Here is a 26504-nt window from a genome sequence, read left to right as displayed (position 1 = left end):
CACTGGTGGCTATTTGGTTAACGATTATTGCTCTCCCTCTTGTGGAGGCAGAGGCTCGTATTGCTGCCCACTTCCCTAGTACTTGCTTGAAACGCTTGTTTAGTGTTTCCCAGTTCTTATCCACATAAGAGGGTGCATTTCCTAGGTAAATCCCCAGGTATTTGTTTCCCTCTGTGGACCAGGTACCAGACATTGAAGGCTGTATAGATAGATAGATAGATAGATGATAGATAGAGAGAGAGAGAGAGAGAGAGAGAGAGAGAGAGAGAGAGAGAGAGAGAGAGAGACGCTGTGTAGCTCAGTGGAAGTAGCGTTTGTTTCCACAATGCTAGACCGGCTGAAGAAAAACCTAAGTTCAGTTCTAGTCTTCTAACTTTTCTTCAACCGGTTCCCGAGTTAGTCGATCTCTAGCGCAGGCAAGCGAGTTATTTCACCTGGGAATTCTGGTTTTTCGACTAATAAACTCGAGAAAATGTTTTGCGGAATAAATCACCCCAATTTTCCAGGGAAAATTTCCCACCTCCGTTTGAGACTGGAAACTCGCGTTCAGATGAAAGGTTCTGATAAAAGGTTTTAGCGTGCTAGACAGGATACGAACCTAACTCTTTCCAACCAAAAGGCATCGTCGAAACTGACTGAGGTACGTCTTTAACGCTTACGTACCTTAAGAATAATAATAAGAAGAAAAAAAAAGAAAGAAAAGAAAAGAAAGAGACAGCCCGTCCAATGGTATTTATGCACTATAGGGCTCCAATTTTTCGTGGGTAGCAGTGATATTAAAAAAAAAAAAAAAAAAAAAAGTTGGTTTCTTATTCCCATAACTGAAATGACTGACACACACACACACACACATATATATATATATATATATATATATATATATATATATATATATATATATATGTATGTATATATTTTTTTTTTTACATTTTTTAGATCAGTAAACATTTATTGCCTTTTGGTAAAAGCAATAAAGCTAATTGTTAGCATAACTATTTTTCTATTTTTTCAATAATGGAGTTTTGTTGCTTAATTTCATTGTTGATTGATAAATCAATAACTTGGGCATAAAAGTACAATCCTCTAGGTAAAAAGTTACTTACGTAAAAGAAACTGGAATAAAAAAATGGATATTGCAAAATCTTTGAAAACATCGATGATTCTTTAACGATGACAACATCAGATGACAGCGATATAAATTTGGAAGATTGGGAAAAGAGAGTTTTAAACTATATTCAAGATACTTATCACTATGAATTTATTAGCCATCTAGGAAAAGGGGCTTTTGGTGCAGCAGTCCACATGCGAAACTCAAAACATAAAGATATAGCAGTAAAAATAGTGAAGAAAGCAAGCAATGGGGAGTTATTTCATTGGTGTAGTCTGAAACATCCTGGGATACTTCCTTTACTGAAGATAGTCACAGTAGGAAGCATGAATGGAACCACCCTTTTCGTAACACCACTTAAAGTCTGTACGCTTAAGAGGGAGGTAGAGAGCTACAATTATAAGATGAATCCCAATGCAATTGACAGGGGAAGAAAATATCTCCAGGATGTATTAAAAGCATTAACTTATCTCCATCAACATAACCTCTGTCATTTGGACGTCAAGTCTGATAATGTTCTGCTGGGAGCCGATGACAGAGCAGTGCTTGCGGACTTCACGGGACTGGAGGAGATTCCAAACGTAACCAATGCCAAGGAAGTACCTCTTCCCATGTTGTACAGTCCTCCCGAGTTGAATAAAATGAAAGCCATTGATGGAGAGAAAATTGATTTGTGGGCCTACGGACTTCTGTCAATGGAAGTGTTGACAATATTTGCATACAGGAAGGAATTCGTAATGTCAAGGGGGAAGAATATCAAGAAGGTGGTGAAAAGTATTATGACCACAACTTATTTAAGTAGAAGATTTAATCTGATGTACTTGAGATGCACAGTTTCTCCAAGCCTAATTTTGCAGATCATTGACTTCTTAAAGATGTTCCTACACATCAAACCCAAAAAGCGTTTGGCTGCTGAAGAATGTCTCAAACATCCTTTCATGGCAGCAGGTAAGCAAACACATTGAAAACTACGCATTGTAATTTGTTATATGATTTGATGGATTTCCGTTAAAGCAGTTTTAACATCTTATCCTTTGAGCATGATCATAATATAGGAATGGACCTACTATCTGCTCAAAACATTAAAACCTCTTCCTGTATAGCAGGTTACCTTTTTCTTTAATAATAGTTTTAATTCGGTGTTGCACGAAATTTCTCATTATAACTGAAAGTAACAAATAATGATTTTATGATAATCGACAAAGTTATCGTATTATGAATTGGTAAGTTATTATGTCGAAAAAAGCTATTGATTTTAGGCTATCTTGCTGTCCCTTCAGGAAACTCAATGGGACGGTCCACAATAGCCGTCCACATTCTACGACTCACTCTTCAACTTGTTACAGGGGAAGCCTACCATAAAAAAAAAAAAAAGACATTTTAGACTTATCATTTATGAGATCATATAAATTTCTGGATTGATCTAAAAGTATTTTCTTCTTCCAAGCTTCATCAGTCCAAAAATATTGCTTTCTGAACAACAAAACCTTTGTTTCTGATTATTTATGCCAGAATATGTCAAATCTCCAAACCTCTTAGTTCATCATATATGATCACTTCGCTATGGATTGATCTAGAGACTAGACAGTAGAACTAGACAGTATAAGTAAAGTATTTTCTCTCTCTCTCTCTCTCTCTCTCTCTCTCTCTCTCTCTCTCTCTCTCTCTCTCTCTCTCAAGGTTGCAGGTTTCAAGTTTCTAAACAAGATGAAGGGAGATACTTTTGGGATGTCAATCCATCTATTTTGATAGTTCTTGTTATGGTTTATTCTTCTCTGACTTCTTTCCAAGCAGCGTATCTACTGACTGGAAAGAAGTCAACGGACACCATAGTGTGAGCAACAAACAGCCTTGGCGCCACCTTAATAAGATGTAGCTCGTTTCGCTGCGATGACTACAGCAATCCTACTGGGCATACTTCCACAAGTGTACGATAGCAATCAATGGAAATTTTGGACCATTCTTCCTGTAGGCATGTAATGAGGTCCTGGACTGTTGTGGAGCGGACGTCCCTTGACCTCAACCGATGTTTAATTAGGCTGAGATCAAGGCTCTGTGGAGAGCAGTCAAGTTTGGTGATGTTCATGTCCACAAACTACGCAGTTACAGCACCAGCTTTATGACGAGAAGCATTGTCTTGCTGAAAAAGACAACAGTTCAGTTCCGTAGAAACACCACAAAGTAGGAAGCATTGCATTCTTCAGAATGTTCAGATACCTCTAGGAGTTCAATGTTCGTGACATCACAAACAGAAGTACGAGGCTGAACTGGACCTTACCATACTGCCACATCCAAATTTCATACAGGGCGTACGCATTCTGGTAAGAGACGTTCAGTGGGCATCCGCCATACCACACCTGTCCATATGCCTGGTAGAACGTGTAGTCTGATTAGTTATCATAACAGAGCTTTCCAAGTTTCCACGTTCCACTGTACAAGCTCTTTGCACAACTGAAGACGAGGATGCATGTTGGTTCAGGTAATGGGGGCTAGTGTATTGCGGTCCTGCCATTGAAACCCATGTTGTGAGCCTCGGTTCTGAATGTTTTTTGTGCATATTCGTGTTCCAGACAATACCCGAAACTGCAGATTCAACCTGTCGGCCAACAAATGGCGGTTTTTACATATTATTCTTCGCCTATAGTTGCATTTGGTGAGTGTGATGGGTCGTTAACTGCTGGTAGCACTTGCAGTTGATTCCTTGCGCTTCCATCTGTATGGTATCACTGATTGTTGACCTGGATGACCCAATTTGTCAACATGCCCAATTTGTTACAGGCCTATCGAAGAGATAGGCCTGTAACATGACATCCTATCACAATGTCTCTTTCAAACTCAGTCAGTTCCCTTCTCACAATCATGTCACCACACACAATTGCACTGACTTAGGGAATATCATATCCCTCTAATTTCAACCGGCTAAACACGTGACTCGTTACATGACACGATGCACCTTGCACAAACAGTGTATTTGAAGATGGAGTTGTGGTTTCTATACATGCTCTTTAAGATTAAAAAATATAACATCTGATCACCTATTTCATAATTTTCTCTTACACACGGATTTCATTTCGCTGTTTATCTTTTTATTTTGTAAAACAACCTGTACTGCTCTTCTAAATCGATACTTCACGACATAAAATAATTACTGATAATATAATAATTAAGATATATCTCATCTCATCTCCCTCATACGATATAAAATTCATTTAATTAAAAGTATATAAAAACTACAAATAAAATGAAATAAAAAATTAAAAAAAAAAGCAATAAAGCAGATTATTAAACGTCTGTTAATGGCGTGTGTTCTATGGCAGCTTCGGAAAAGGTTCGGATAAAGATTTCTCACAATCGTATATGAAATTCGAAACCGTCGTCCTCGCGACTGCGCTACTAAAGCGTGGCAAAATTATTGATGTTTACTATTAAACAGTTGTAAGTTAACCAATAAAAATATACCCATAGGATTTTTTCTTGAAGGTATTATTCTTTAAGTATAAACAGTACGCGAGGTCAATATCCTAGATGACTGCATTTTTTGTTTTAAAATCATCACATACTCGAACATAATTTTTTTTATGACTCACTTTGGTTCTTCATTTTCTTGATACTTTTTTTTCCCGATCACATTTCCTAACTCCTAAGTGTCTGCTTATAACAATGTGGATATACAACCTATCTTTACATTTCATAGAAAAAGAAGATCTGGCAAACGGAGCAGTACAAATTCAAGAACCTGTTCATCAAAAGTATGAACAGTACAATGATTTCACTGTGTATTCAGAAAGACATGAAGATCCAAAGATTTCTCCTCTTCATGCTGGATGTTCCAGCGATGACTCGGCCCCACTATCGCTTCCTTGTTTTTCCTCGACCATTCAAGTAAAAGAAATGATCACCAGTAGCAAGAGTTTGCTAGCACAAGACAAAGTGAAAAGGCGTAAACAAACAGAAGAATTTGAAGAAACAGAAAAATCTCTTGGTCCACATCTAGCGATCAAATCTGTAGGTAAGCGGTGCATTGATAACACATACGTCATATTCCAATGGCTTCCAAATAATGATTCCAACCTTAATCTTATAATGGATGTCATTCTCTTCCTTTATTTTTTTTTCTTGGTAATTCCTCCCCTACATACTTCTGTTCACGTATCTTCGTCAGGTGGCAGTACGATCATTTCTCCAGTTAACACAGAAATTAATATGTAGAAAATGCATTTTTGTTGCATTTTTCATGTTGGGTTTTAGATCTCCCAAGACTCTCTGAACAGCATGAGGAGATTATTATTATTATTATTATTATTATTATTATTATTATTATTATTATTATTATTATTATTATTATTATTATTAATTGGAGCGCTCTTAGGAGTCTGGGACACATCGACGGAAGCCAATGCCACATATCACCCGCACCAATTGTTATACATTTCCTTCAGTTCAACCACACCTCCTGCACGCCCACCTCCAAAGGCAAGCCATTTCAAAAACGAGAAAAATCTAGTTCTCACCCCTTTCTAGACTGCATTCATTCTAACTTTCTAAGAATGCCCTCTGATCCTTCCCCATATTCTGTACAATGAAAAAAAAAATTCCATCTTCTGACATCCTGCATTGTCCTTTCTGAAATTTGTAGATATCTTTCTTATCATCCCAATTTCTCTTGTTTGCTAATGTCTGCAATCCACACATTATCAATCTGTCTTCATGATTGACTTTCCTTAATCCCGATATTATCTTTAACATTCCCATTTGCACACTTTACACTGTATCTGCATCACCTAGAAAAGCAGAATATCCCACCTGTGGACAGTAATCCAGACGAGATCATTTTGAAACCTTGTAAAGAAGCAAATACCTTCCTTCTTCAGTATATGGAAATGTTTGTTTCAGCATTTTATACCCTGAGTTTCATTTGCAGTTTTTTTTTCTATATGGCCTGCGAACTTCAAATTGCCATCTACTAAAACTTCGTTTGATTAGTTTCTTCTAGCATAATCCCAGCAATATAATATGCCATTAGATATCTCATTATACCAAAGTGTGATGAGATATCGAACGGCATGTCATATTTCGTAACCTGATAACCATTTTCATATACTCCAATTGTAGCCTACTGAAATCATGCTGCAAATGCTGCATACCAATATTTCTGATTACCCTCCCTATCTTTGCGTCATCAACAAATAGCTATATGTCTCCTGCAACTCCCCCCTCCCATACATTAAAACTTTTTGGTATCTGTCAGTCAGCCTTTCTCTTATCCATATCGAGGGTTTATAATCGATACTGCCAAAAGCCTTAGCAAAGTCCAAAAGATGTATCCATTCCACTGGTTTAAGTTAACCTTAAAAGTATTATAGATTGTAAGTTCTTTGAATATGACCTTCCCTTACTAGACTCATGCTGTTCGTTGCAAAATACACAGCTAACAGCTAACACCTTTTTGTTCCCATATATAGGGAGTAGGCGAGGCCGTTTAGCCCTATCTAACTTTTGGAGACTGAGTGGGCAGTTCAATCTCCACTGGTAGCCAATCAGAGATAGCTGGCCCAAGCCTATCACTAATTAATCGGTAAGCAGTGAAGAAGGCGGCCTAACCCTAACACAATATTTTTAATGTCTGAAAATAGTTGGGGTCGACGGCCGATTTTCTTGAGTTTACGGGACGAAAAAACCCGCTAGCCCGTGACAGAGATCGACTAACTCTGGAACCGATCGAGAAAAGGCTTAGAAAAAGTTCCTCTAGTCGGCGACTAGATTCGAATGCCTTTCGTCGTGCGGTCAAGCGCCGTAGAATGCAAACGCCACTTCTACCGAGCTACACAGGCACATCTCTGTCAATCTAGTTTTGTATGCAAACTCTTACCAGCTATTCCAAAATGTTCACCAGCTACGTGGTTAGATACATACATTAGTTTTTGCACCACCCTTGTGTAACAGAATTATTATACATTATTTTCAGTGCTGTGGAATGTTCCTTGTGTTGAGACTTAAATTAGACAACTAGGTTAAAGGCACAGCCAGCTCAGCTGAACAATCGTTCAGCATCCGTGCTGATATCCCATCAATCCCTATTACCAAATTTATTAAGTTCATGCAATGCTCTTGTACCTCCTCCTCCTTCTGTTTTTATTTTATTATTTTTTTTAAACATCAACCCAACAAACGAGAGGACTCAAAACCCATTATGTGACAGTGCCTTGCGTTGGGGAAAGACCGTTCCAAAGGACAGAAGTTAAACAAAGGAAGAGAATGGGAAGTTGAATTGGTCAGTTCTGGAGCCAAACGCAAATAGATGCTGACCAGCAGCCGCCATGTTCATACATGATAAGAGGGAAGTAGAGGAATGGTGGAAACTAGTTCAATGGAGCAGAGTCTATAGGAATTCACATAAGAAAAGTGATAATGCAGAGACAAAAAGTCTGTATGAAACGATTGGTGGAATGCAATGAGAAAAGGGGTTATCTATTAAGCGAATAGCTCTCTTCTGGATGCAATCAAACACCGAGAGGAAGGCATTTGCCGTGTCACCCCACATATGAGAAAATGTTAAGGTTGAGCAAATTTGGGATTTATAAAGTGTTACAAGTTGAGCAGAAGAGACGTGGAGTCTAGAACGAAAAAGAATACAAAGCTTTCTGAAAGCTGAAAAGGCTATGGATGTTATGTGTTTATGCTAGGATATAAGATAGATGTAAAAGTCAGCCAAAGATGGGGGGAACTGGTCTTGGATGCCTCACTCTCCCTCACTTTTATTATTAAAGATGAAAGAGTTAGACATGATCTTTCTTCAGGAATATAAAACAGGACTGTGTTTTGCTAGCATTAAAATTTAGTAAATTTTCTTCACATCACTTGAGAATGGCTAGAAGATCAGTGTTTAAGAAAATGGCAATTAGAAGGTCGTGAAAAATGAGTCTACGAGATTTTCTCTCTTTTCTTCTCCATGTTTCAGTTGCATTCATTATATTTTTAATGTTTTGAAATTATTGTTACTTTATTCACACAACCGAAATACAGTCCAAACAAGATATCATAAAATAAATAAATAAATAAATCAGCTAACACCTTTTATTACCTTATAGGGAGTAGGCGAGACCATTATACCCTATCTAGCTTTTGGAGACTGAGTGGGCAGTTCAATCTCCAACGGTAGCCAATCAGAGATATCTGGCCCATGTCCATCACTAATTATAGCTAATTATAGCAACCACTGATGAAGAGGCTGGCAAACAAGTGCTGCCATCTCTTGGTACCTAACCCTAACAAGATATGTTACTGTCTGAAATAATGTGGGTACTACGGTCGATTTTCTTGAGTTTACGGGATGAAAAACCTGAGTTTCCGGGAGGAAAAACAGCTTGCCAGCTTGATCGACTAGCTCGGGAACCGGTCGAAGAAAGGTTTAGAAAAAGTTCCTCCATTCGGCGACTAGACTTGAACTTAAGGTTAACTTCAGGCGACCAAGCGCAGAGGACGTAAGCGCCACTTCCACTGAGTTACACAGGCCTCAACAAGATATCAATCAAAGAACAATTTGACTGGTCATACAGCGCAATTCAGATTCTACTCAAGAATCTAAGAACAGTCTGTCAGGTAGCGTATTCGTTTGGTCAAAGCACGGTGTATTTTTATCTCTTATAATTACTTAAGAAAGCAGTGTATTTGATAAGAACAAGACATAATTAGTTGTCTACCATCTTTGGTCAGAAGAAAATGAATTTTCTGGGTTAAAATCGTCAAACGTTTTTTCTAATCCTTTTCTTGCATTTTAGGTTTTTCTACGAGAAACTGGTTCAGATTCCATCAGTGGAGAAACAATTTATCACGTGTCTTACTTTCATTCTTCAGCGGTAGAAGAAAGTGATTTATTTGTGTCGTTCTACTAATTTATTTCTAGGTAAGCAAACTATTATAACAATAAGAATGTAAGCTACTCATTTTTAGATCCATTTTACGGAATTCTTGAACATCTATTTAGCGTTGATTAGGAAGCCTAACTTTGTAGTCATATTCACCCAAGTAAAGAATAAGCTGGCAGATCACTATTACATTTCCTTATGCCTCTATTTTTATTGCTAGCATAATATTTAAAAAAAAAAAATCTTGGTATATTCTGTGATGACTTTTTTTTTTTTTTGTAATTTCTTAAATAATATTTGTATTTTATTTCATATAAACTAAAAAAATCATGTTTCTAGGATATTTAATAAATATTTATATAATATACTGTTGAAAAAAAAAACGTTTCTGGAATCAACAATTGAGCCTTTCTATTTGCGCTGGTTTGAGAGTATTACTACTTTGCAGTCTTTATTACGTAATGCATAACAGGAAACTGTCATAATTGTAAATATGCTTCCGTTTTTCGCAGCAGATATTTATAGAGAATGTTCAGACTATCTGGAGTTTAGAAATAATGATGAAATTACAATTTTTCATTGTGATGATTTGCTAATTTTATGCTTAGGTCGTGATTTAATTAGTTGTACTTCTGGAATCAGCACTTATTATATCAGTATTATACTAATGTTGTACTTTGAGTATCAGCAGATTTGTGAAGAAATCTGCTGATACTCAAATACACAATCTGATACTGCTGATACACAATATTTGATCATTATGAGAGTTTAATTATATTTATTAAATAAAATATACAAAGAAACGTTATATGCTATTCATTTGTACTTTAATGTGTTGAAAACATTTAAAATTATAAAACATATCAGAAGTTCAAAAATAAACCTTATTTTCTTTTATATATATTTCTATTATAAATAAAGAATATGTTAAAGCAATAAATATATATATATATATAATATACTGTATATGTATATGATTCACATTCGTTTTCACGTATAAGACGTGAAACGAAAATCTATATTTCAAGCTTACGTGTTCTTTATAACATTATTACAATAACGCGTTTAAGAATAAAACGTCTTCATTAAAAGACTGACGGCTTATATTTTTGACGATAGTTGGGTTACACCGGATTTCTCTAGCTTAACACAACCATCGTCAATGTGAACTACGAGAAAGCAATTAACAAATCGATTAAATAAAAAAAAATTTCTGAGAGCTTTCATTTCATCTAAGTTTTGCGCAAAAAGAATAAAAGTCCATCTTTACCTACTGATCCGGCACTATTAGCGGTGGCTTCGCAAGAAAACGTACAGACGCTTTAAGAATCTGCCTCCCCTATGGATAACGTGTGAATGCTCAGTGGAATTAATCTCTAATGTTTGGATGGTAGGCAGATTATAAGGAGTTGCTAAATTAAACAGAACAAATACTGGATCATGTAGAAAAAACAAGTAAAAATTACCCTACGGATCACCTCTATAGGATAAAAGAAATGTTGTGGGTAGAATCATCTCTACAAGATGCATTTACTCCAGAGATGGTGAGAGGGTGGACGGTCTACAACTTTCAAAATTTGTCGCTGCGCATGGAGGATGGAAAAAGGATCTGCAAGTTTTATCAGTAACAGTCATTCCATTGGATGGACTGAATGGGTTGGAATCCTAAGATGCAAAGAACTTTTATGAAGGTTTTTCAATTGAAGATGAGTTAGCTGGTCTTATTCTAGAAGGAGGATTTTTCTTCCAGAAAACCAGCCTAAATACTGCATTTACTCGAATATACTCGCTCTCGCACCCCTGATTTTACTTTACGAAAAAATAAATTATAAAGTGTCGCACCCGAAAAAAAGTGTGAAACTTTAAGAAATGGATAGTGAATGGCAGTTTCAGATATTTTGGAATTCGGTCGAAGAGAATCAGCATTTCAACTCAACAATCGTCGGCGTGCCTTTGTCGTGGAGTCGCAGGATCTTTTGTTAATACCACACCAATCATATGCATAGAGATGGAATCAACCAGTAGAGGAAATGTGGGAGTGAGGGTATTGACTTCTTGATCTTGGATTGCGTGGAGGGGATGGATTAAGATTAAGAGACCATCATTAGGACTGTTGTGCAACTGGATTTTGAGAGCTCGGAACATGATTTCGCCAGAAATAATTAATTTAATTACAGAAGCATTGTCGCTGAAAGATTCAAATATATCGCGTGATGAAGGTGAGTGGCCGATCGCGTAAATAACGTTGATATTTAACATTTAAATGCATTCATTTTATAAATAATGTGAGCAATTATAAAGAATACTAAGGATTTAATTATAAACATCAATTTCGTTTTTCTCCTGAAAAACTTTAGTTTCTGGAAATCCCGGTCCTTCAGAACACACGCAATTTACAGACAAAAAAAAATACTAACTGTGGTGGTGGTGGTATTGGACAGTAGATGGCGCTGATGCTGATGATTGGGAGTAGAGGTTCGGTGTAGTGGTGGAGAGTTGAACAATAGGTGTCCTCCCGCGATGAGTCTTCGGACTCCTTGGAAGTGTCACGAATAATAATAATAATATCTCCCACCACGATTTTTTAACTTTAATTTGAGGAGAGGAAATGCGAGTTATTATTATTATTATCATTACATAACACTTCCAAGGAATCCAAAGACTCATCGAGGGAGGGCACCTACTCTACAACTCTCCGTCTCCAGCAACCATAACTACCTTCATCATATACAATAACGCTATCTACCGCCGACCACTACCACTTTCACAGACAATCACAAACATCCATGCCCACGGCGAGATTCGAACCAGCAGCCTTTTGGCTTGAGAGCGGATATGCTAACCACTCGGCCAACCAGGCCCACCAAACAATCCAATCAAATCCAACACAGTCTTTATCGCCACAAAAAACAAGAGGCAAAGTCAGTAGATACTCGCTTTCAAGTAAAAGCAATGGAAAAATCTTCTCTAGGATTAAATCCCATTAAATCGTCAAAGAAAACTACAAGTAAAGATCATCCATAAGCTCCTTACATGGGTTAGAAAGTTAATATAGTAGAATGGGGAGGGGGGGATCGTTCTAGATCCTTGTGAACTCGGAAACACCCCTAAGATACACGGTTCATGAGGAAATATCGGACGCGGATATTGAAATTTTTATCTTCCGTTTTAGAAGAGATGCAGAATTTACTGGTCATCTAGTGGGAAGGGAGGAAGTGGTATTATATTACCAAATTATCTTAGGACTTCACATTACTTGCAACAGGCTCGCGCTGATTTGTTATTATGCTATTTAGTTACTCATATTTGTTATTTGTTTGTATAGTTATATCCCCCATTGTTAATTCCGTAAATAATTTTAATAGTATAATAGTTGTATATATTTAATTATTCTGAGAGCGTAACCATAACCAAAAGTGTCACCAAAGGACAAGATTGCTTTCTATAAACAAACTGGAGTTATACAACATTCCTTGCTCTTGCGGTTTAAATTACATAGGACAAACTTGTAGAAGTTTAGAGATAAGAAAAAAAGAACACATCGGGGACGTCAACAACAACAACAGAGAAGACAATTACGGTTTAGCTCTCCATTTTTCTAATACCAATCACAACATTGAATGGGATAAAAGTACTACGCTGTACTTAGAAGAAGATTTTCATACCTGCAACATCAAAGAAGCTGCAGTAGTGATCCGTTCAAGAGGCAGCCTTAACAGAAACCAAGGGATGATCCTTGGTGACATAAGATCACTCAACACATCGGAGTTCAACTTTGCAGTCAATCACAGAACGCACCTGTATAACAATGACTGCTAACATACACGCTCCAAGCGTTTGGTGTAACGTTTCATTTGAATTTTGATAATATTGAGCATTCGGTTATGTTTTAATCTGATACTTTAGCTTGTTTCTATTCTGTTTTAAGCTGTTTTTGTTGCTTTTTGTGTGCCCAGACGAAGTCAACAGTCGGCGAAACTACTAGGCTACATCTCTGTACAAATCTCCAATTAAAACCCAGTTTTATATGTTTTCTTGTACAATATTCAGTAGTAGAAAATAACATTATCATATAACCATAATAGTATTTTCTTTATTTATTTTTGAATTGAATAGGAACTCTAGTTGACGCCGCGTTGAGACCTAGTGCCTTTAGGTAGGAACTCCTAGAATAGTATGATCAACCATCTAGTGGCGTGTTGGACCTACATTGGCCAAGATAACTCGTCTTCAATCGAAAGAAAAAAAGTCCTTATAAAGATTCTAATGTGTCCTATGGAGATAGCCTATCTTAAAGAACTAACGTATTGTGCATCTGGGTGATGGAGGGAGGAAGAATTTTATTTATTATAATAAATATATATATATATATATATATATATATATATATATATATATATATATATATATATATATATTTTATTAAGAAACTTATATTTTAAACATGAATTATGGAATAAACACTTTATCAGCTATATCTGTGTTTATTTTTATTTTTTATCGCTAAAAACTCCACAGATCCATACCAGTTCAGCATTCAACCTATGTAGTGTCATGTCTATATACGTTTTTTTTTTCTTTTTTTTTTTATAGAAATATTTCTGCTTGAAGCCTAATTTTTCATGACTCAATGAAGTTTTATTAAAATAAAAGAATTAATACGATATGCTTTCGTACTTCTCATATCATGTTTTTCTATTTATCTTCGCAGTTTCAAGAGAACAATAATGGACTCCTTGCAATACTGATCAACGTATCGCTATATAGAAGAGTTAAATATTTCTTTTCGATAAAACAATACCCTTTTTTTATTTTATTTTACTCGTCGATTGCTGACTAAATGAGATTCTTAAAGGATAGATTTAAATCACGATATATCAAGGAATACATACAAATTGATTGCACAAAATCTTCAAGTTTTACATTATAGTTTTATCCATAACCACTTCTGATCCATGTTGTATTTATTATTGTAGTGAGATGACGCTGATGATACTACAAAAATGAAAGAGTTGTAAATTAAAGTGCCATAAAACAAATTAAATCTTTTGTGTGTATTGAATTCATAAACCATTCTATTCGCCATGCTATTTAAATGTTATTCATTATTGTGAGTTTGGTTGGCCGACTGGAGAGCATACCTGCCTTCGGCCAACAGTCTGCAAATCCTGCTGTGGGCATGTTTTCAGTGATTTCAGGTAGGAGATGAATGTCGATGATTTTTATCGGCCGGCGTGAAAGATCCGACATCGAAATTCATCCCCTATTTTACTAGAGGTCTGAGCTGGCTTAAAAAGGTCTACACACACACACACACACACACACACACACACACACACACACACACACACACACACACACACACACACACACACACACACACACACACACACACACACACATCAAACGAAGACAATCACATGATATTTGCCGCTACTTATTATTTTCGTGTAGAGTGTACATGTTGCGTAATTAAAAACATCCACCACTGGAAACATAATCACTTTAATGATTTTAGGCAGAGCTTTAACAGACATTGAATGAGGCGAATAGCACATGCATACTCATTAAGTGACACCACAAACAGAGAATCCAAAACGCAAACAAAAGAAAACTCGATTCATTTTTTAACATCAAAATCCACAGTTTCCATTCCAAGAGTTCGTTGTACAGCGAGGAGGCAGTAAGATGAATTTTTGTGTACAAGCAGAAGGCAAGGAAAACGCACAGGATGGCAGATAACACATTCCTAACTTCTGTGTCCTGAATGCTACGCGAGAAAATACTTTTTTTTTTTTTTCGAAAATTGGCTACAATAAATCGTAGAGAGGAATTGCATGACTGATTAACATGAAACTAAGCCTGCTACACACATTAATTCAATAGGTTATTATACGCACACAAAGACACACTCAGCAAATAAGTTGTTTCTTACAGTTCGCCTGTAAAGATATTTATTAATTTATTTATTTTCAGTATACTTAAGCATACTTTAAAGTCACCAGGGCTATTAACCAAACGACTAAACTAGGCTGACGTCCCACTGGCAGTATACTGACAATTTATTATTTTTATATTGTTTAGTTTCTATGTTTTATCACTAGATGTCGGCAATGTTAGCTTGTTTAGTTTCTATGTTTTATCACTACATGTCGCCAATGTCAGCTAAGTTACTTATAGATGAAATGCCATTATTTCGACCTCTGTCAGTTTAAAAATACTTTGACTTAGAATTTGTATTTAAAAAAAAACAAAAACTTTTAACAGTATATCATTATGTTCAGTACAATTATTTTAGTATTGGAGGATTGGATTAAGCTGGATTTCTACTGATTTATAACAGAAGCTTTATTATGATGATATTTAGACTTTGAGATCCTTCTGGGTTCGTTTGTTACTTCTTTTTTCACTTTTCGAAGTGAATGGTTGCTTTTAAAACATAGAAGGACATATAGAACGGACTCGCTTGATTATAGTGGCAATATAAATGCAGTAAACTTACTAAAATATCACGAGAGCAGAATGATGTGAAAATTAGCAAGCAGAAGAGAAGAAAGTGGAAAATCATAGGAATAAACATTTTGAGAACCAGAACAATGGACCAGAATAATGATCTACAAGAGCACAAAAATACTTATGAACATTTCAGACATATAACTACTCAGATGAAGAACGATGCATACAGCAGATGTTCAATGAAAAAGTGTAAATCTTACAATGTCTTCTTCAGAATACTTTAAGAAATGTGTGTTTGTATGAAAGAGAGAGAGTGAGAGAGAGAGAGAATGTGTGTGTGTGTGTGTGTGTGTGTGTGTGTGTGTGTGTGTGTGTGTGTGTGTGTGTGTGTGTGTGTGTGTGTGTGTGTGTGTGTGTGTGTGTGTGTGTGTGTGTGTGTGTGTGTGTGTGTGTGTGTGTGTGTGTGTGTGTGTGTGTGTGTGTGTTAGAGAAAAGGATTTGCCTGAGAAAAATATCTGATATGGTTTCAAGTACATATCGAAGTTTCGTGCATTCTTTTTCATCAACAAATTATGTTGAAACCCCCACAAAAGAATAGAAAGAAAAACTATTACAATAAATATTCAAAATACATGGGGAAATGTGGATCACATTATGAAACCTATTGAGAGTTAATTATGAAATATAAAATTAAAGGCTACTTAACGTAAGTATATAAGAGATGTACAGGCTTTTCATGCCATCTTATAAATGAAAAATTGCAATCATTTGATATAAATTGCATACGAAATATAAACAAGAGTTATTCATTTGGGAAGTAGCAACCATCTTTCATGTGTTTCCACTTGGCTCGGGGAGTTTTGAGTGTCTCCCTTAGCAGTCCCATGCTGAGGATTTCAGAAAAGATAGATTTCTTCATCACAGCAATAGCATTGGGTTCTTGGAGAAATAAGGGAAAAGAAGCATGACGTCATTTCTGTTACCCTTTTCTCACCGAATGACATGTGGGGATGTTGCCTGACCATCGGCCATCTTCGAGACAATGCAACATCACCATTCCTCTGAGTTCGGATCCCTCCGAACAATCAAAGGTCACTGTTTCGTTGATTCGATAATAGAACTTGACGTTCGATATGGTGGCTCCTTGAGTTGTTCCAGGATACGTGCAAGCAGGCACACCTATGTAAAAGAGAAACAGAATTAGTTTTCAGATTGGTAAATATTGTGTACAGTGATTGAGTAACTGATTAGGACTAAGTGTTGGATGTTAGGAGAGCTAATCGACTTTGGTATTTTTGAATTCAACAAGGCAGTTGTTATTTTGTTTGGCGCTAATTAGTTTGTTATTTTCAGACTTCAAAACGAAGTCTGACACAAACGAATCCTTCTCCTATTATCTTATTGCTCATTCTTTCATTTGTATTCTGTGACCCGACACTTATTATTCAAGAATGATGATGTCACTAGACACGTGATTACAGAACTATGCATAATAAAAGTTATTTCGTAATTTCTATGGTTGTTAATTTGAATATTTACTGTCCATACTTTTTATTCGTTTGTGGATTCAACGCTTATAACTGGCTCTTGTTTAACAGACCATTAGCCAAAAAAAAAAATAATTGATTGTGACAAAATTCTTAGGATGATAGGAAATTAAGCTGTGAAGTAGATGGTGACAATTTATTTCGGCTTCACACTTATCTATTGTCCTGAGAAACAATTTATTTTCATACCAGAACGTTACATTCATTTATTCCAATCCACTAAGTATCAAAAGTGCATCCAAGTTAAGCAGTTGGTTGGTTGGTTGGTCAGCTTGTGGTTTATTAGCACAGGATATCGCTGGTCATACTGCGCCAAACCAAAGGTCACAGCAGTACACAAGGTAAGTTAGACAGTGAACATAATTTAGGAAATTGCATTTTAATAGCTGTGCTCTGAGAAGTACATAACAGTCTTATTAATACAGATCTAGTTATTATTATTAAGACGTATCTAGTTTTACGTTCACTGCTGCCAAATGTGTTCGAAATCAACGTTATATTTTTGAAAGAAAAACTGGAGTGGCCAGTCCATAGCCATAGCAAAGATCGATTAGTTTGGTGTAGGATGGAGGGGAAGAATGATGAGCAGTAAGTTATATGTTAAATAATCACTACTATAGCTATCCGCAGATTCGCTACTCCATATAACTTAGTTGGATTGCACTCATTTTTGAGACTCCTGTAGCTTATTTCATATTCTCGTAGTAAATTTCCCAATCGTTATTTTTTTAGGAGAGGGGCTCTTTGAAACCGGAAGTGCACCGGTTATATTTCTGCTTTATTCCGAACTAAAGTAGTATTTATAAAACTGAATAAAAATTGTTGATACTTGTCGCATGAGGAATATCTTTCATTTACGTTTTGACTTTTGAATAATTTTTGCAATCCATAAGTGGGGTCGTAAATATGGTGAGTCTTATTTCACATCTAAAGACATTCTTCAATTATTCTACATATAAAATAATGTAGAAGAAGGTGGATTCGTAGCTTACATTGAACAGCTGAATTTTATAAGTAGGTAAACACTTTTAATTATATTTTTTGCATGATTAAAGATGGATCTTTCCAATACCGAGCCTTGGAATTTAGCTTGGAAGTAGGTTTGTTTTTGTTCCGTAAAATGATACATATTGAATATCGCAATTCTTAAAACTATTTCCCCCCTCCAGCCAAATGTCTCCTTTGTTCAAAATAATCAAATATATCATCACTCTTTTCCTGATAAATATATAAATATTAAATTCCCTCAAAAATATGATTACTAGCAGAAAATAGTGTTTTAAGCAGAAGGTATTCAAAATATGTTTCAGAGATCCTGAAATAATAATTATTTTATCAAAATTATAATAATACTCTGAATCAAAAATAGTAATTTATTTCTTGTAGTAATTTATAATTACTATTTTAAAATAAAAAAAACAGGGAAAAAACATTTTACTATCAATAAATGTCAATATGATAATCCTCTAAGCGTGAAGGACTACGATTTCTGAAGGTATGAGTTTAAAAATTGCTTTTTTAAACTCATACCTAAAAAATAACTTCAGAGTTATTTTTCGATAACTCTGAAGTTCATTTGATAATGATGCCCTAGCTGAGGAAAAATCAGAGTTCGAAGCTGGTACGCGAAGAATCTTTATAAGAGTTCTTCGACTCAAGGCGAGTTATCCAGTCTCGCAGAAGAAGTAGGGTCTCCCGCTCAGATACTCAAATTTTTTCATCCACCAAGACAGACACACACTGGCCTGGAAGAATACCTGCAAATGAAAAATCTAGGGAACTATGCAGATAGAATTAACCGCCCTTTTTAGGTTTAACTTGACCGTGACGGGCCATTCAACCTAACGCTGGGGAAGATGACAATGACACGCTTCAATAATTTCTAAATTTTATGTAAGCAAAAACATTTTAGAGCAAAAGTACCTCATATCCTTTGGACTCAAGTGTTTGTTTACTGTCCAATGATGCTTGTAGAATCGAGCCAGATTAGTTGCATGGCAAGTAATCGGTTAATTTGGCTCGTGCTATATTTTAGATATAACGCAAGAGAGACAATCAATTTGATAATAGAAGGAGTTATAGTTGAGTTATTTTGGACTAATGCAAAAAGAGTTAAACTATTTCTGCAAAACATTTGAAACTAACTCATTCAGGGGAATAGGATTAGATTTGGGTGGATTGGAATTACGTACAAATAACTGAGGTTGTAAGACTAGTGTATTATATTTGTTAAGTGTGTCTGCGGTGGCCGCCTAGTTGGCCAAGTGGATAACGCAACCACTCTCCACCCAACCAGGTGTAGATTCGAATTATATCGAACATGGATGTTTGTGACTGCCTTTCTAATTGTGTGTAGAAAGGGTGTTAAATTTCTACCCTACCACTTCTTTCAACAAAGACTTTGAGATGTACGAAAGTGACCATATGGCCCGGTAAGAGACGTAAATGCAGAGGGGGGAAAAAGTAAAGAAAATTTATGTGCGTGTGTTCTCTGGCATATTTTGTGGGATGAAAAATCAGTTTTTCTGAGAGGAAATTTGATCCAACTCCTCAAATGAAAGATCTACGTTCGAATACGTTTTAGGGGGCAGGGAACAGGGATTTAAACTTAGTTCTTTCCTATGAAAGATAAACACCGCGTCTTTCTCGTGACTGTGACGAAGTTAATCTCTCTTTTCCACCTAGCCAAAGCTTCTCTACTAAGGCAGAGAAGCTTTGGCTAGGTGGAAAAGAGAGATTAACTCTCAAATAGAAAGAGAGAGAGAGAGAGATAGAGGGAGGGGGGGGTGCTTAATATTCAAACTCGCCATTCGGTCAACGTTAAGAAAAAAAAACAACTATTCACTTACATTTTGGCACTGGGGCAGACCAGCGTCCACTCTCCTGACATACAATAATCGCAGTTCCATCCATCATATATCCAGTATTGCAAGCAAACTGAAGCACTTCGCCTCCTCTGTAACTGTCACTGCTACTACCTTGAAGATAACCATGCTCAGGAGCATCTGGGGAGTCGCAGACGACTTCTAAAGGAAAAAAAATAGTAAAACTTTTTAGGGTTGTTTCGGCAAAGAAATGTTTAGATTATTTCAGATTTCATGTGATACATTTTAAGCGGCTAATGTAGTTAATAGTGTAGTTCTAACAAGTTTCATTATACAATAATCCGAAGGGCATATATATATATATATATGCCCTTCGGACCATAATGTTTAAATGAAAATTAAACATACAAAATAAAATAAATACGATATGCTTAAACACAAAACAGAACTAAGATGGAAGATTCTAATAAAATACACTCGCGCCATCTATCTCTTTAAATTTAGAACGTTTTTCTTCGTGACCTTGCTGATACATTCTCGATAGACGATTTTCAGTTTTTCTTCAACAGAAAACAGTTTAACAGAAAACTAAGTAAATAATAGTTCTGTTATATTATTATTATTATTATTATTATTATTATTATTATTATTATTATTATTATTATTATTATTATTATTATTATTATTATTATTATTATAGCGACATCTCCATTGAATCCAAGGCTCATTGCAGGAGTTTACACTCAACACATAACATCAGCTTAATTTACTCATGTTTACAATTAAAATCAGAAACGATACGAACAACTTTCAGGGATAATCTGTGATGCTCACACAAAGCCGATTATTTCTCTCCTTAAACTCATTCACTGATATTGCAGTTATCACTCTTTCTGGCATTTTCCACTGACCTTTTTCTCCTTCGTTCTTTGCACTGAAAAACCCTTTTCCCTATCATACTTCCCTCCTCAGTCTATTTGACACTACGCTGCAATTCAGTTACTTAATTTGTTCTCGTAATCAATAGCTCACAGTCTTCAAATCGCCTTAGTTATCTCCCCCTTTGAACCTTTTCTGATATTTCTCCCTTACCCCAAAAAAACTAAGAGACCAAATTTGTGCACGATAGTAGCGGAAGTGAGGTTTAATCAATGTCTTACATAATGCACAGCCATCCCTTTGTCTCGGATTAATAGTGTCTCTTGAACTTCAATCTTTTGTCCCAAATCGCTTTCAAATCACTTGTTTTCCACCTCTTGCAGTGCACTATATATCCACTAATATAATACACTGCATTCCCTCTCCTTGTTCCACAACACAAGGAAACTTTGTGCTTATCGACATTGGAGAGAATCCACACTCTTCTGCCCATAGCATCAACCTATCGAAATCCTCTTTGATGATTTTATATCAGGGCTAATTTTCATAATTTTCTCCAATATTGCGTCATCTGTAAATATATGAATCTCCCTTTAAACCAGATGTTATATCATCTGTATATAAATTCAATATTAGTGGCCCCCAACAGACCTATGCCATCTCATTTCTGGACACGCTCCCCCATGGGCAATACACCGACATTTATCATTTAGACAGTCTCAAATCTCTGTCGCTCACCAATTTACCATCAATTCCCACCACACCCCAATTTAGAAACTAAGTTATCGTGCTGTACTTTATCAAATGTATCCAATATATTTAAATTACTAAAGCAAGACCTTTAACAAATCCATGTTGAGGAAGTATCCGACAAATTCTTTCTATCGACCCATCCATCAGTGGCTTTAACAGGCACCTTAAGCCTTCCAAATATCCTTGGATTTCCTAACCGTAATACGAGGATAAGGTGGTTAATCCTATGCCTCTAAGTACTCTTGTCTGTAAATTGCGTGTGTTCTACTGGTTGGTTTGTCTGTTCCGAGGGACGAAAAACCGGAGTTTCCGGGTGAAAAATCCCCCACCTCTGTATAAGACCAGCTAACTCACCATCCGTCGAAAAAGACCAGATAAAAGTTCCTCACGTCACTGACAGAAATCGAACCCACGTCTTTCAGACCAGAGGGCTACATCTATGCTGACTGAGCTATGGAGGCTCATTCTTTCTATCATCAATTCAATTTCATATACTAATCACTCTAAGAACGTTATTACAGAAAAACAGACTGGTCGGTAATATTTGAAAATTAAATTTTAATTAAATTTCGCATTAAAGTTTGAATTTTTTTAAAAAAATTAAAGACTTATGCGACTTTCGACCACATGTCCTAACGATGGCTATCCCATTAACACCTTCACCGAATTGCTACGTCATTCCCGCAACCCATAGATGAGAATGTTATTACTGCCTTCTAGAGATAATTTCAGAAATGCTCTTTCTGTCAGGCTTTTGCTGCTCCTCAGGTTCATAAAACCCTGAGAGATTTGGGGAAGCAGTATAATATTTTACATTGTACAAGAACGATGCAATATGAACTGCTGTTTAGAAGAGGCTGATGAAAACATATATTTATAGATTCACAGGATTATTGACAAATACAAAGACTTATAAACGGTTGACAAGGTGGAAACTGTTGAAGAAGAAATCGAGTAAAAAGACCTTATACAGCTAGAAACAGAAGAATTGGCAGAAGAAGAAGAAGAAGAAGAATAGGGTTACATACCAGTCCATTAATCATCACAAATTATTGTTGACTTCACAAAACTTACTCAACACTTTGAACGTCTCAAGAACTACAAAAGAAAACCGCTCATTGGCTTACAAAACGATTTAAAATGATTGATTGTGTTTTGAAAATATGACCCAGAATAAACAAAGTTATTAGCCAGACAGATTTCAATTCTCTTAGTTTTCTGACACGTGGATGTAAAGCTTAATAGAATATATTTACGTTATTTAGTAATATAAATAAAAATAAAAATGTTCTCAATTTATTTTTTTTAAGTTCAGCGTTAGTTTAATTAGAATATGGAGATAATACCCCATGTTTTTTTATCATTGATAAAGTATCTATTAATTTTAATTTAAATATTTGTAATTTTTAAGATTTTACTTGGACTTTTGACGGGAACAGACGTGTTATTTTAGATTGAGCCTGATTAGATTTCATACAAGGTTTTTCGGGAATCTCACATTGCACTGGCTCTGACACAATATGTTTCCTACTGTTCCCCCTCCCATCTGCATCAAAAATGTATGTGGTCTGATGGCCGTGTAGGTCCCACCCGAAACGAGGGCCAGTGGCGGATTTATGGTATTTTAGGGAGGTAGGTTTTCACTCTGTGGCCAAGTGAGTTCCTGACACGCCTTTCCCCTTTCAGTAGGGCAGGCAGGCATTACAAACTTGTTTTACTTAACTAGTAGACTTCCTCGTGAGTCTACAGGATCTGATAGTAGGTTATAAGCCTACAGGATTACCTAATCAGGCATAACTGAACAAGAAGTATATCTACCAAGGCACTCTTTATCCCAGTATGGATATCACGGATGGCATTGTTCAAGTCCTTAGCAAAGAGCGGTTGCTTGACCTATTCAAGAAGATATTAAAAAGGTTTGATACAGAATTCCTGGAATTTATAAACATATACGCCCAGGTCATTGATAAAGAAGGAGAGGATGAGGATACAGAGAGCGAATTCACAACCGTCCCATCGCCAAAGAACCCTAGACTCCTAGGGTGCACATGAAACCAAAAGATGGAGGACCTCTGAAGATCTTATAGAAGAAGATCTAACACCACAAGCTTCAGAAGACAAAAAGGAAAAAGTCCCACCAGTGATTCTCCAAGACAAAGAAAACTGGACATCAGTTTCAAGGACCTTCGGTGAAATAAACACCAACTTCTCCAGGACCAGAAACACGGATGAGGGAGTTACGATTCATCTTGCTACTGTCTCAGATTATCGCAAAATGACAAAATGCTGGACAGTTCCAAATTGCCTTTCCACACCTTCACACTAGCAAGCGATAAAATTCTTAAAGTGGTCCTCAGAGGGGTTGTCGAGAGCATCACAACAGATGAGGTTACTGCCGACCTCATTAGTCAAGGACTTACCCCAATCAAAGTTAGCAGAATGCTGAGATCTGACAAAAGGCCAATACCTTTAGTATACTAGTAGAAATCAGCAACACCCAGAAGAAGATATACGAAGTGACGGATATCTCTAAGGAAAAGGGCATCTAAGGCCCTTTTTCTTTTCCTTATTATGCCCAACATTTGTGCAGCCCACACATGTCTAAAATGTGGTGAAGGACATCAAACCAGCTCCTACACCAAGCCAAGAACTACACCTGCCTGTTGTGCTAATTGTAGAGGACTTCACCCCGCAAATTACAAGGGGTGCCTTTACACCCAAAACATCGTGGGTCAGCAAGAGTGAACCCTGCTCCCCCACGTCATGACACCATAAGCAACAAAGCAGTTTGCCCTCCTGTTCGAAATACCTCACCTTCAGCTGCACAGGAAGACACGCAATCTAAAACATACGCAGAGGCGGCTAGAACTCAGATTCCTTCATCTCATGAGCAGGTAAGCTCCAACTTAACATCAGTTCTAACAGCGTCTCTTGCCACCATGCTGCAGGAATTCAGCAAAGCAAGCTCCTCATCATCTTTCAGAAAGAGATTATATCTAGAAACCTAATCCATACTGACAGCTCTATACAATGTATAAAAAATTCAAACCAAACTCACTCATGATAATAGCATGGAATGTTAATGGTCTGTTAGACAAAATCCCTGAACTGCAAGAGTTCACTCACAGATACAATCCTGATATAGTCTTAGTTAACGAAACACACCTTAGGCCAGCTAATGATTATGGGGCTTCATGATGTAGAAAACAGACACACAGCGGTATACATCAAAAATTATTTAAGCCACAACATCCTGACCGACCCACAAACCAAGGACCTTGAGATAACAGGTATTGAAGTTCATACTAACAATACGGGCAGCATAAAAAATCTACGCCGCATACAACCCACCCGGCATCACACTGTTGGCAGCTGATTTGGATTCCATTCTCGACTCTACTGACTCTATTATTATGGCTGGAGATTTCAATGCCAAACACACGGCTTGGTTCAGCTCCACAATCAACAATAAAGATCGTACACTAAACAATTACTCAACCCAAAACGCAATAGTTATAGTAGGACCTACAGAGCCCACTCATTAAAGTCCAGCTGGAAGCTCAGATGTACTTGACATAGTCATCCTCAGAAACATTAGATACCATTATCAGCTGAAACACTAAATGAACTGTCTTCCGACCACAACCCCCATCCTACTTAAGCTCGGTACGCTCGAGCAACTCACTCCTCCGTACTCATTCATACCTTGGGACAAACTCGCTAGAATTCTCCCAGAGCACATCGGCCCATCCCCTGTTATTCACAATAAAGAGGAGATTGACTATACTGTAAACAACCTAACCAGTCAAATAAAAAAAAGCAATAAGTCAGTCACCCAATCTACTATCTTTCACCCGATCAGTCGGATCCCTGAGGAAATCATGGACCTAATAAGAGCAAAAAACAAAGCTCCCAAAAGATACCCAAACACAAGAGTTCCGCAAGATAAAACAATACTGAACAGATGAAATCGGCAAGTCCGCGAGTCTCTTCAAAAGCACCGAAACCTTGATTGGGAAACCAAACTGACTAACCTAAACCTAGAGGACAACTCCATCTAGAAATTCTTGAGATCTCTTCGCATTGAAAGGCAACTTAAGCCCCCAATACAGACCAAGAAGGGAGTAGCCCACACTGACAAAAAAAAAGCAGAAAAAACACAATGTAATCCCTCTTAGTAAAATTTTAACATCAACCTTATCTACAAATTCACCGCCGTGTCAAGCAAGTCTTAAGACGACACCAGGACAACTCTGAACCTATCACACCTACTTCTCCAGCATAAATAACAAATATTATAGCCCATCTGAACAACAAAAAGGCTCCAGGTTCAGATGGCATCACCAACAGAATAATCAAATTACCACCAAGAAAATCTATAATTCATTTAGTCAACATAATCAACGCTACTACTCTCAGATTTCAGCACTTTCCCACTACCTGGAAGACTGCCGACATTATCCCTATCAAAAAGATTCGAAAGAACCCCCAACTCCCAGAAACTACAGACCTGATAGCCTTCTACCCTGTCTTGGTAAGGTCGCTGGAAAAGTTATACTCACAAGGCTTCAATCTAAAACAGACAAGTTAGGAATTATTCCGAATGAGCAATTTTAATCCCGTAAAGAACATAATACTGTCTAACAGATATACAGACTGGTTGAGCAAATAACAAAAGGCTACAATTGGAACATCCATATACAGCTGCAATCTTCACAGATGTTGCAAAGGCCTTTGACAAGGTGTGGCATCAGGACCTGCTTTATAAACTCATAGAATTCAACCTACCAATTAAGCTAAAAAAATAGATGTATACCTCAAAGACAGATTTATGCAAGTCAAAATATATGAAATCGCATCAACTAGACGCAAAAGCCTGGCTGGAGTGCCTCAGGGCTCTCTCTTCCCCTCCCCCCTGTTTTTATCAATTTACATAGCTGACATTCCCCAAAACCCTAGTACAACCATCACAGCATTATATACAGATGACACCGCTCTACTAGCAAGATCCCCCGACTTGCAATCAGTAGACTCCAAAGCAGTATTCATATACTAGAAAAGTGTCTAACGG

At 36.7% G+C, this 26504-nt stretch overlaps 1 protein-coding gene across 3 annotated transcripts in view; it reads right to left on the bottom strand.

Moving 5' to 3' along the window:
• Positions 1-14521: 14521 nt before the first annotated feature.
• Hasp (Hig-anchoring scaffold protein) overlaps positions 14522-26504 on the bottom strand; it is a 208180-nt gene continuing 196197 nt past the window's right edge. For all 3 annotated transcript variants that reach the window (XM_090404813.1, XM_090404815.1, XM_090404814.1), the window contains exons 20-21: positions 19826-20002; positions 14522-16608 (exon numbers count right to left, since the gene is read on the bottom strand). In XM_090404813.1, coding sequence (XP_090260939.1) covers positions 16409-16608; positions 19826-20002 — 377 coding nt within the window. In that variant the 3' untranslated portion in view covers positions 14522-16408. The remainder of the gene's footprint in view (positions 16609-19825; positions 20003-26504) is intronic.

The sequence above is a fragment of the Typopeltis vanoorti genome, chromosome 15 (assembly GCF_054136105.1).
Source record: "Typopeltis vanoorti isolate ZY-2024b chromosome 15, IOZ_Tvanoo_1.0, whole genome shotgun sequence".
In the NCBI taxonomy this organism is placed as follows: domain Eukaryota; kingdom Metazoa; phylum Arthropoda; class Arachnida; order Uropygi; family Thelyphonidae; genus Typopeltis; species Typopeltis vanoorti.
The sequence above is the reverse complement of the archived record's forward strand: the minus strand, read 5'-3'. Positions and strand labels throughout refer to the sequence as shown.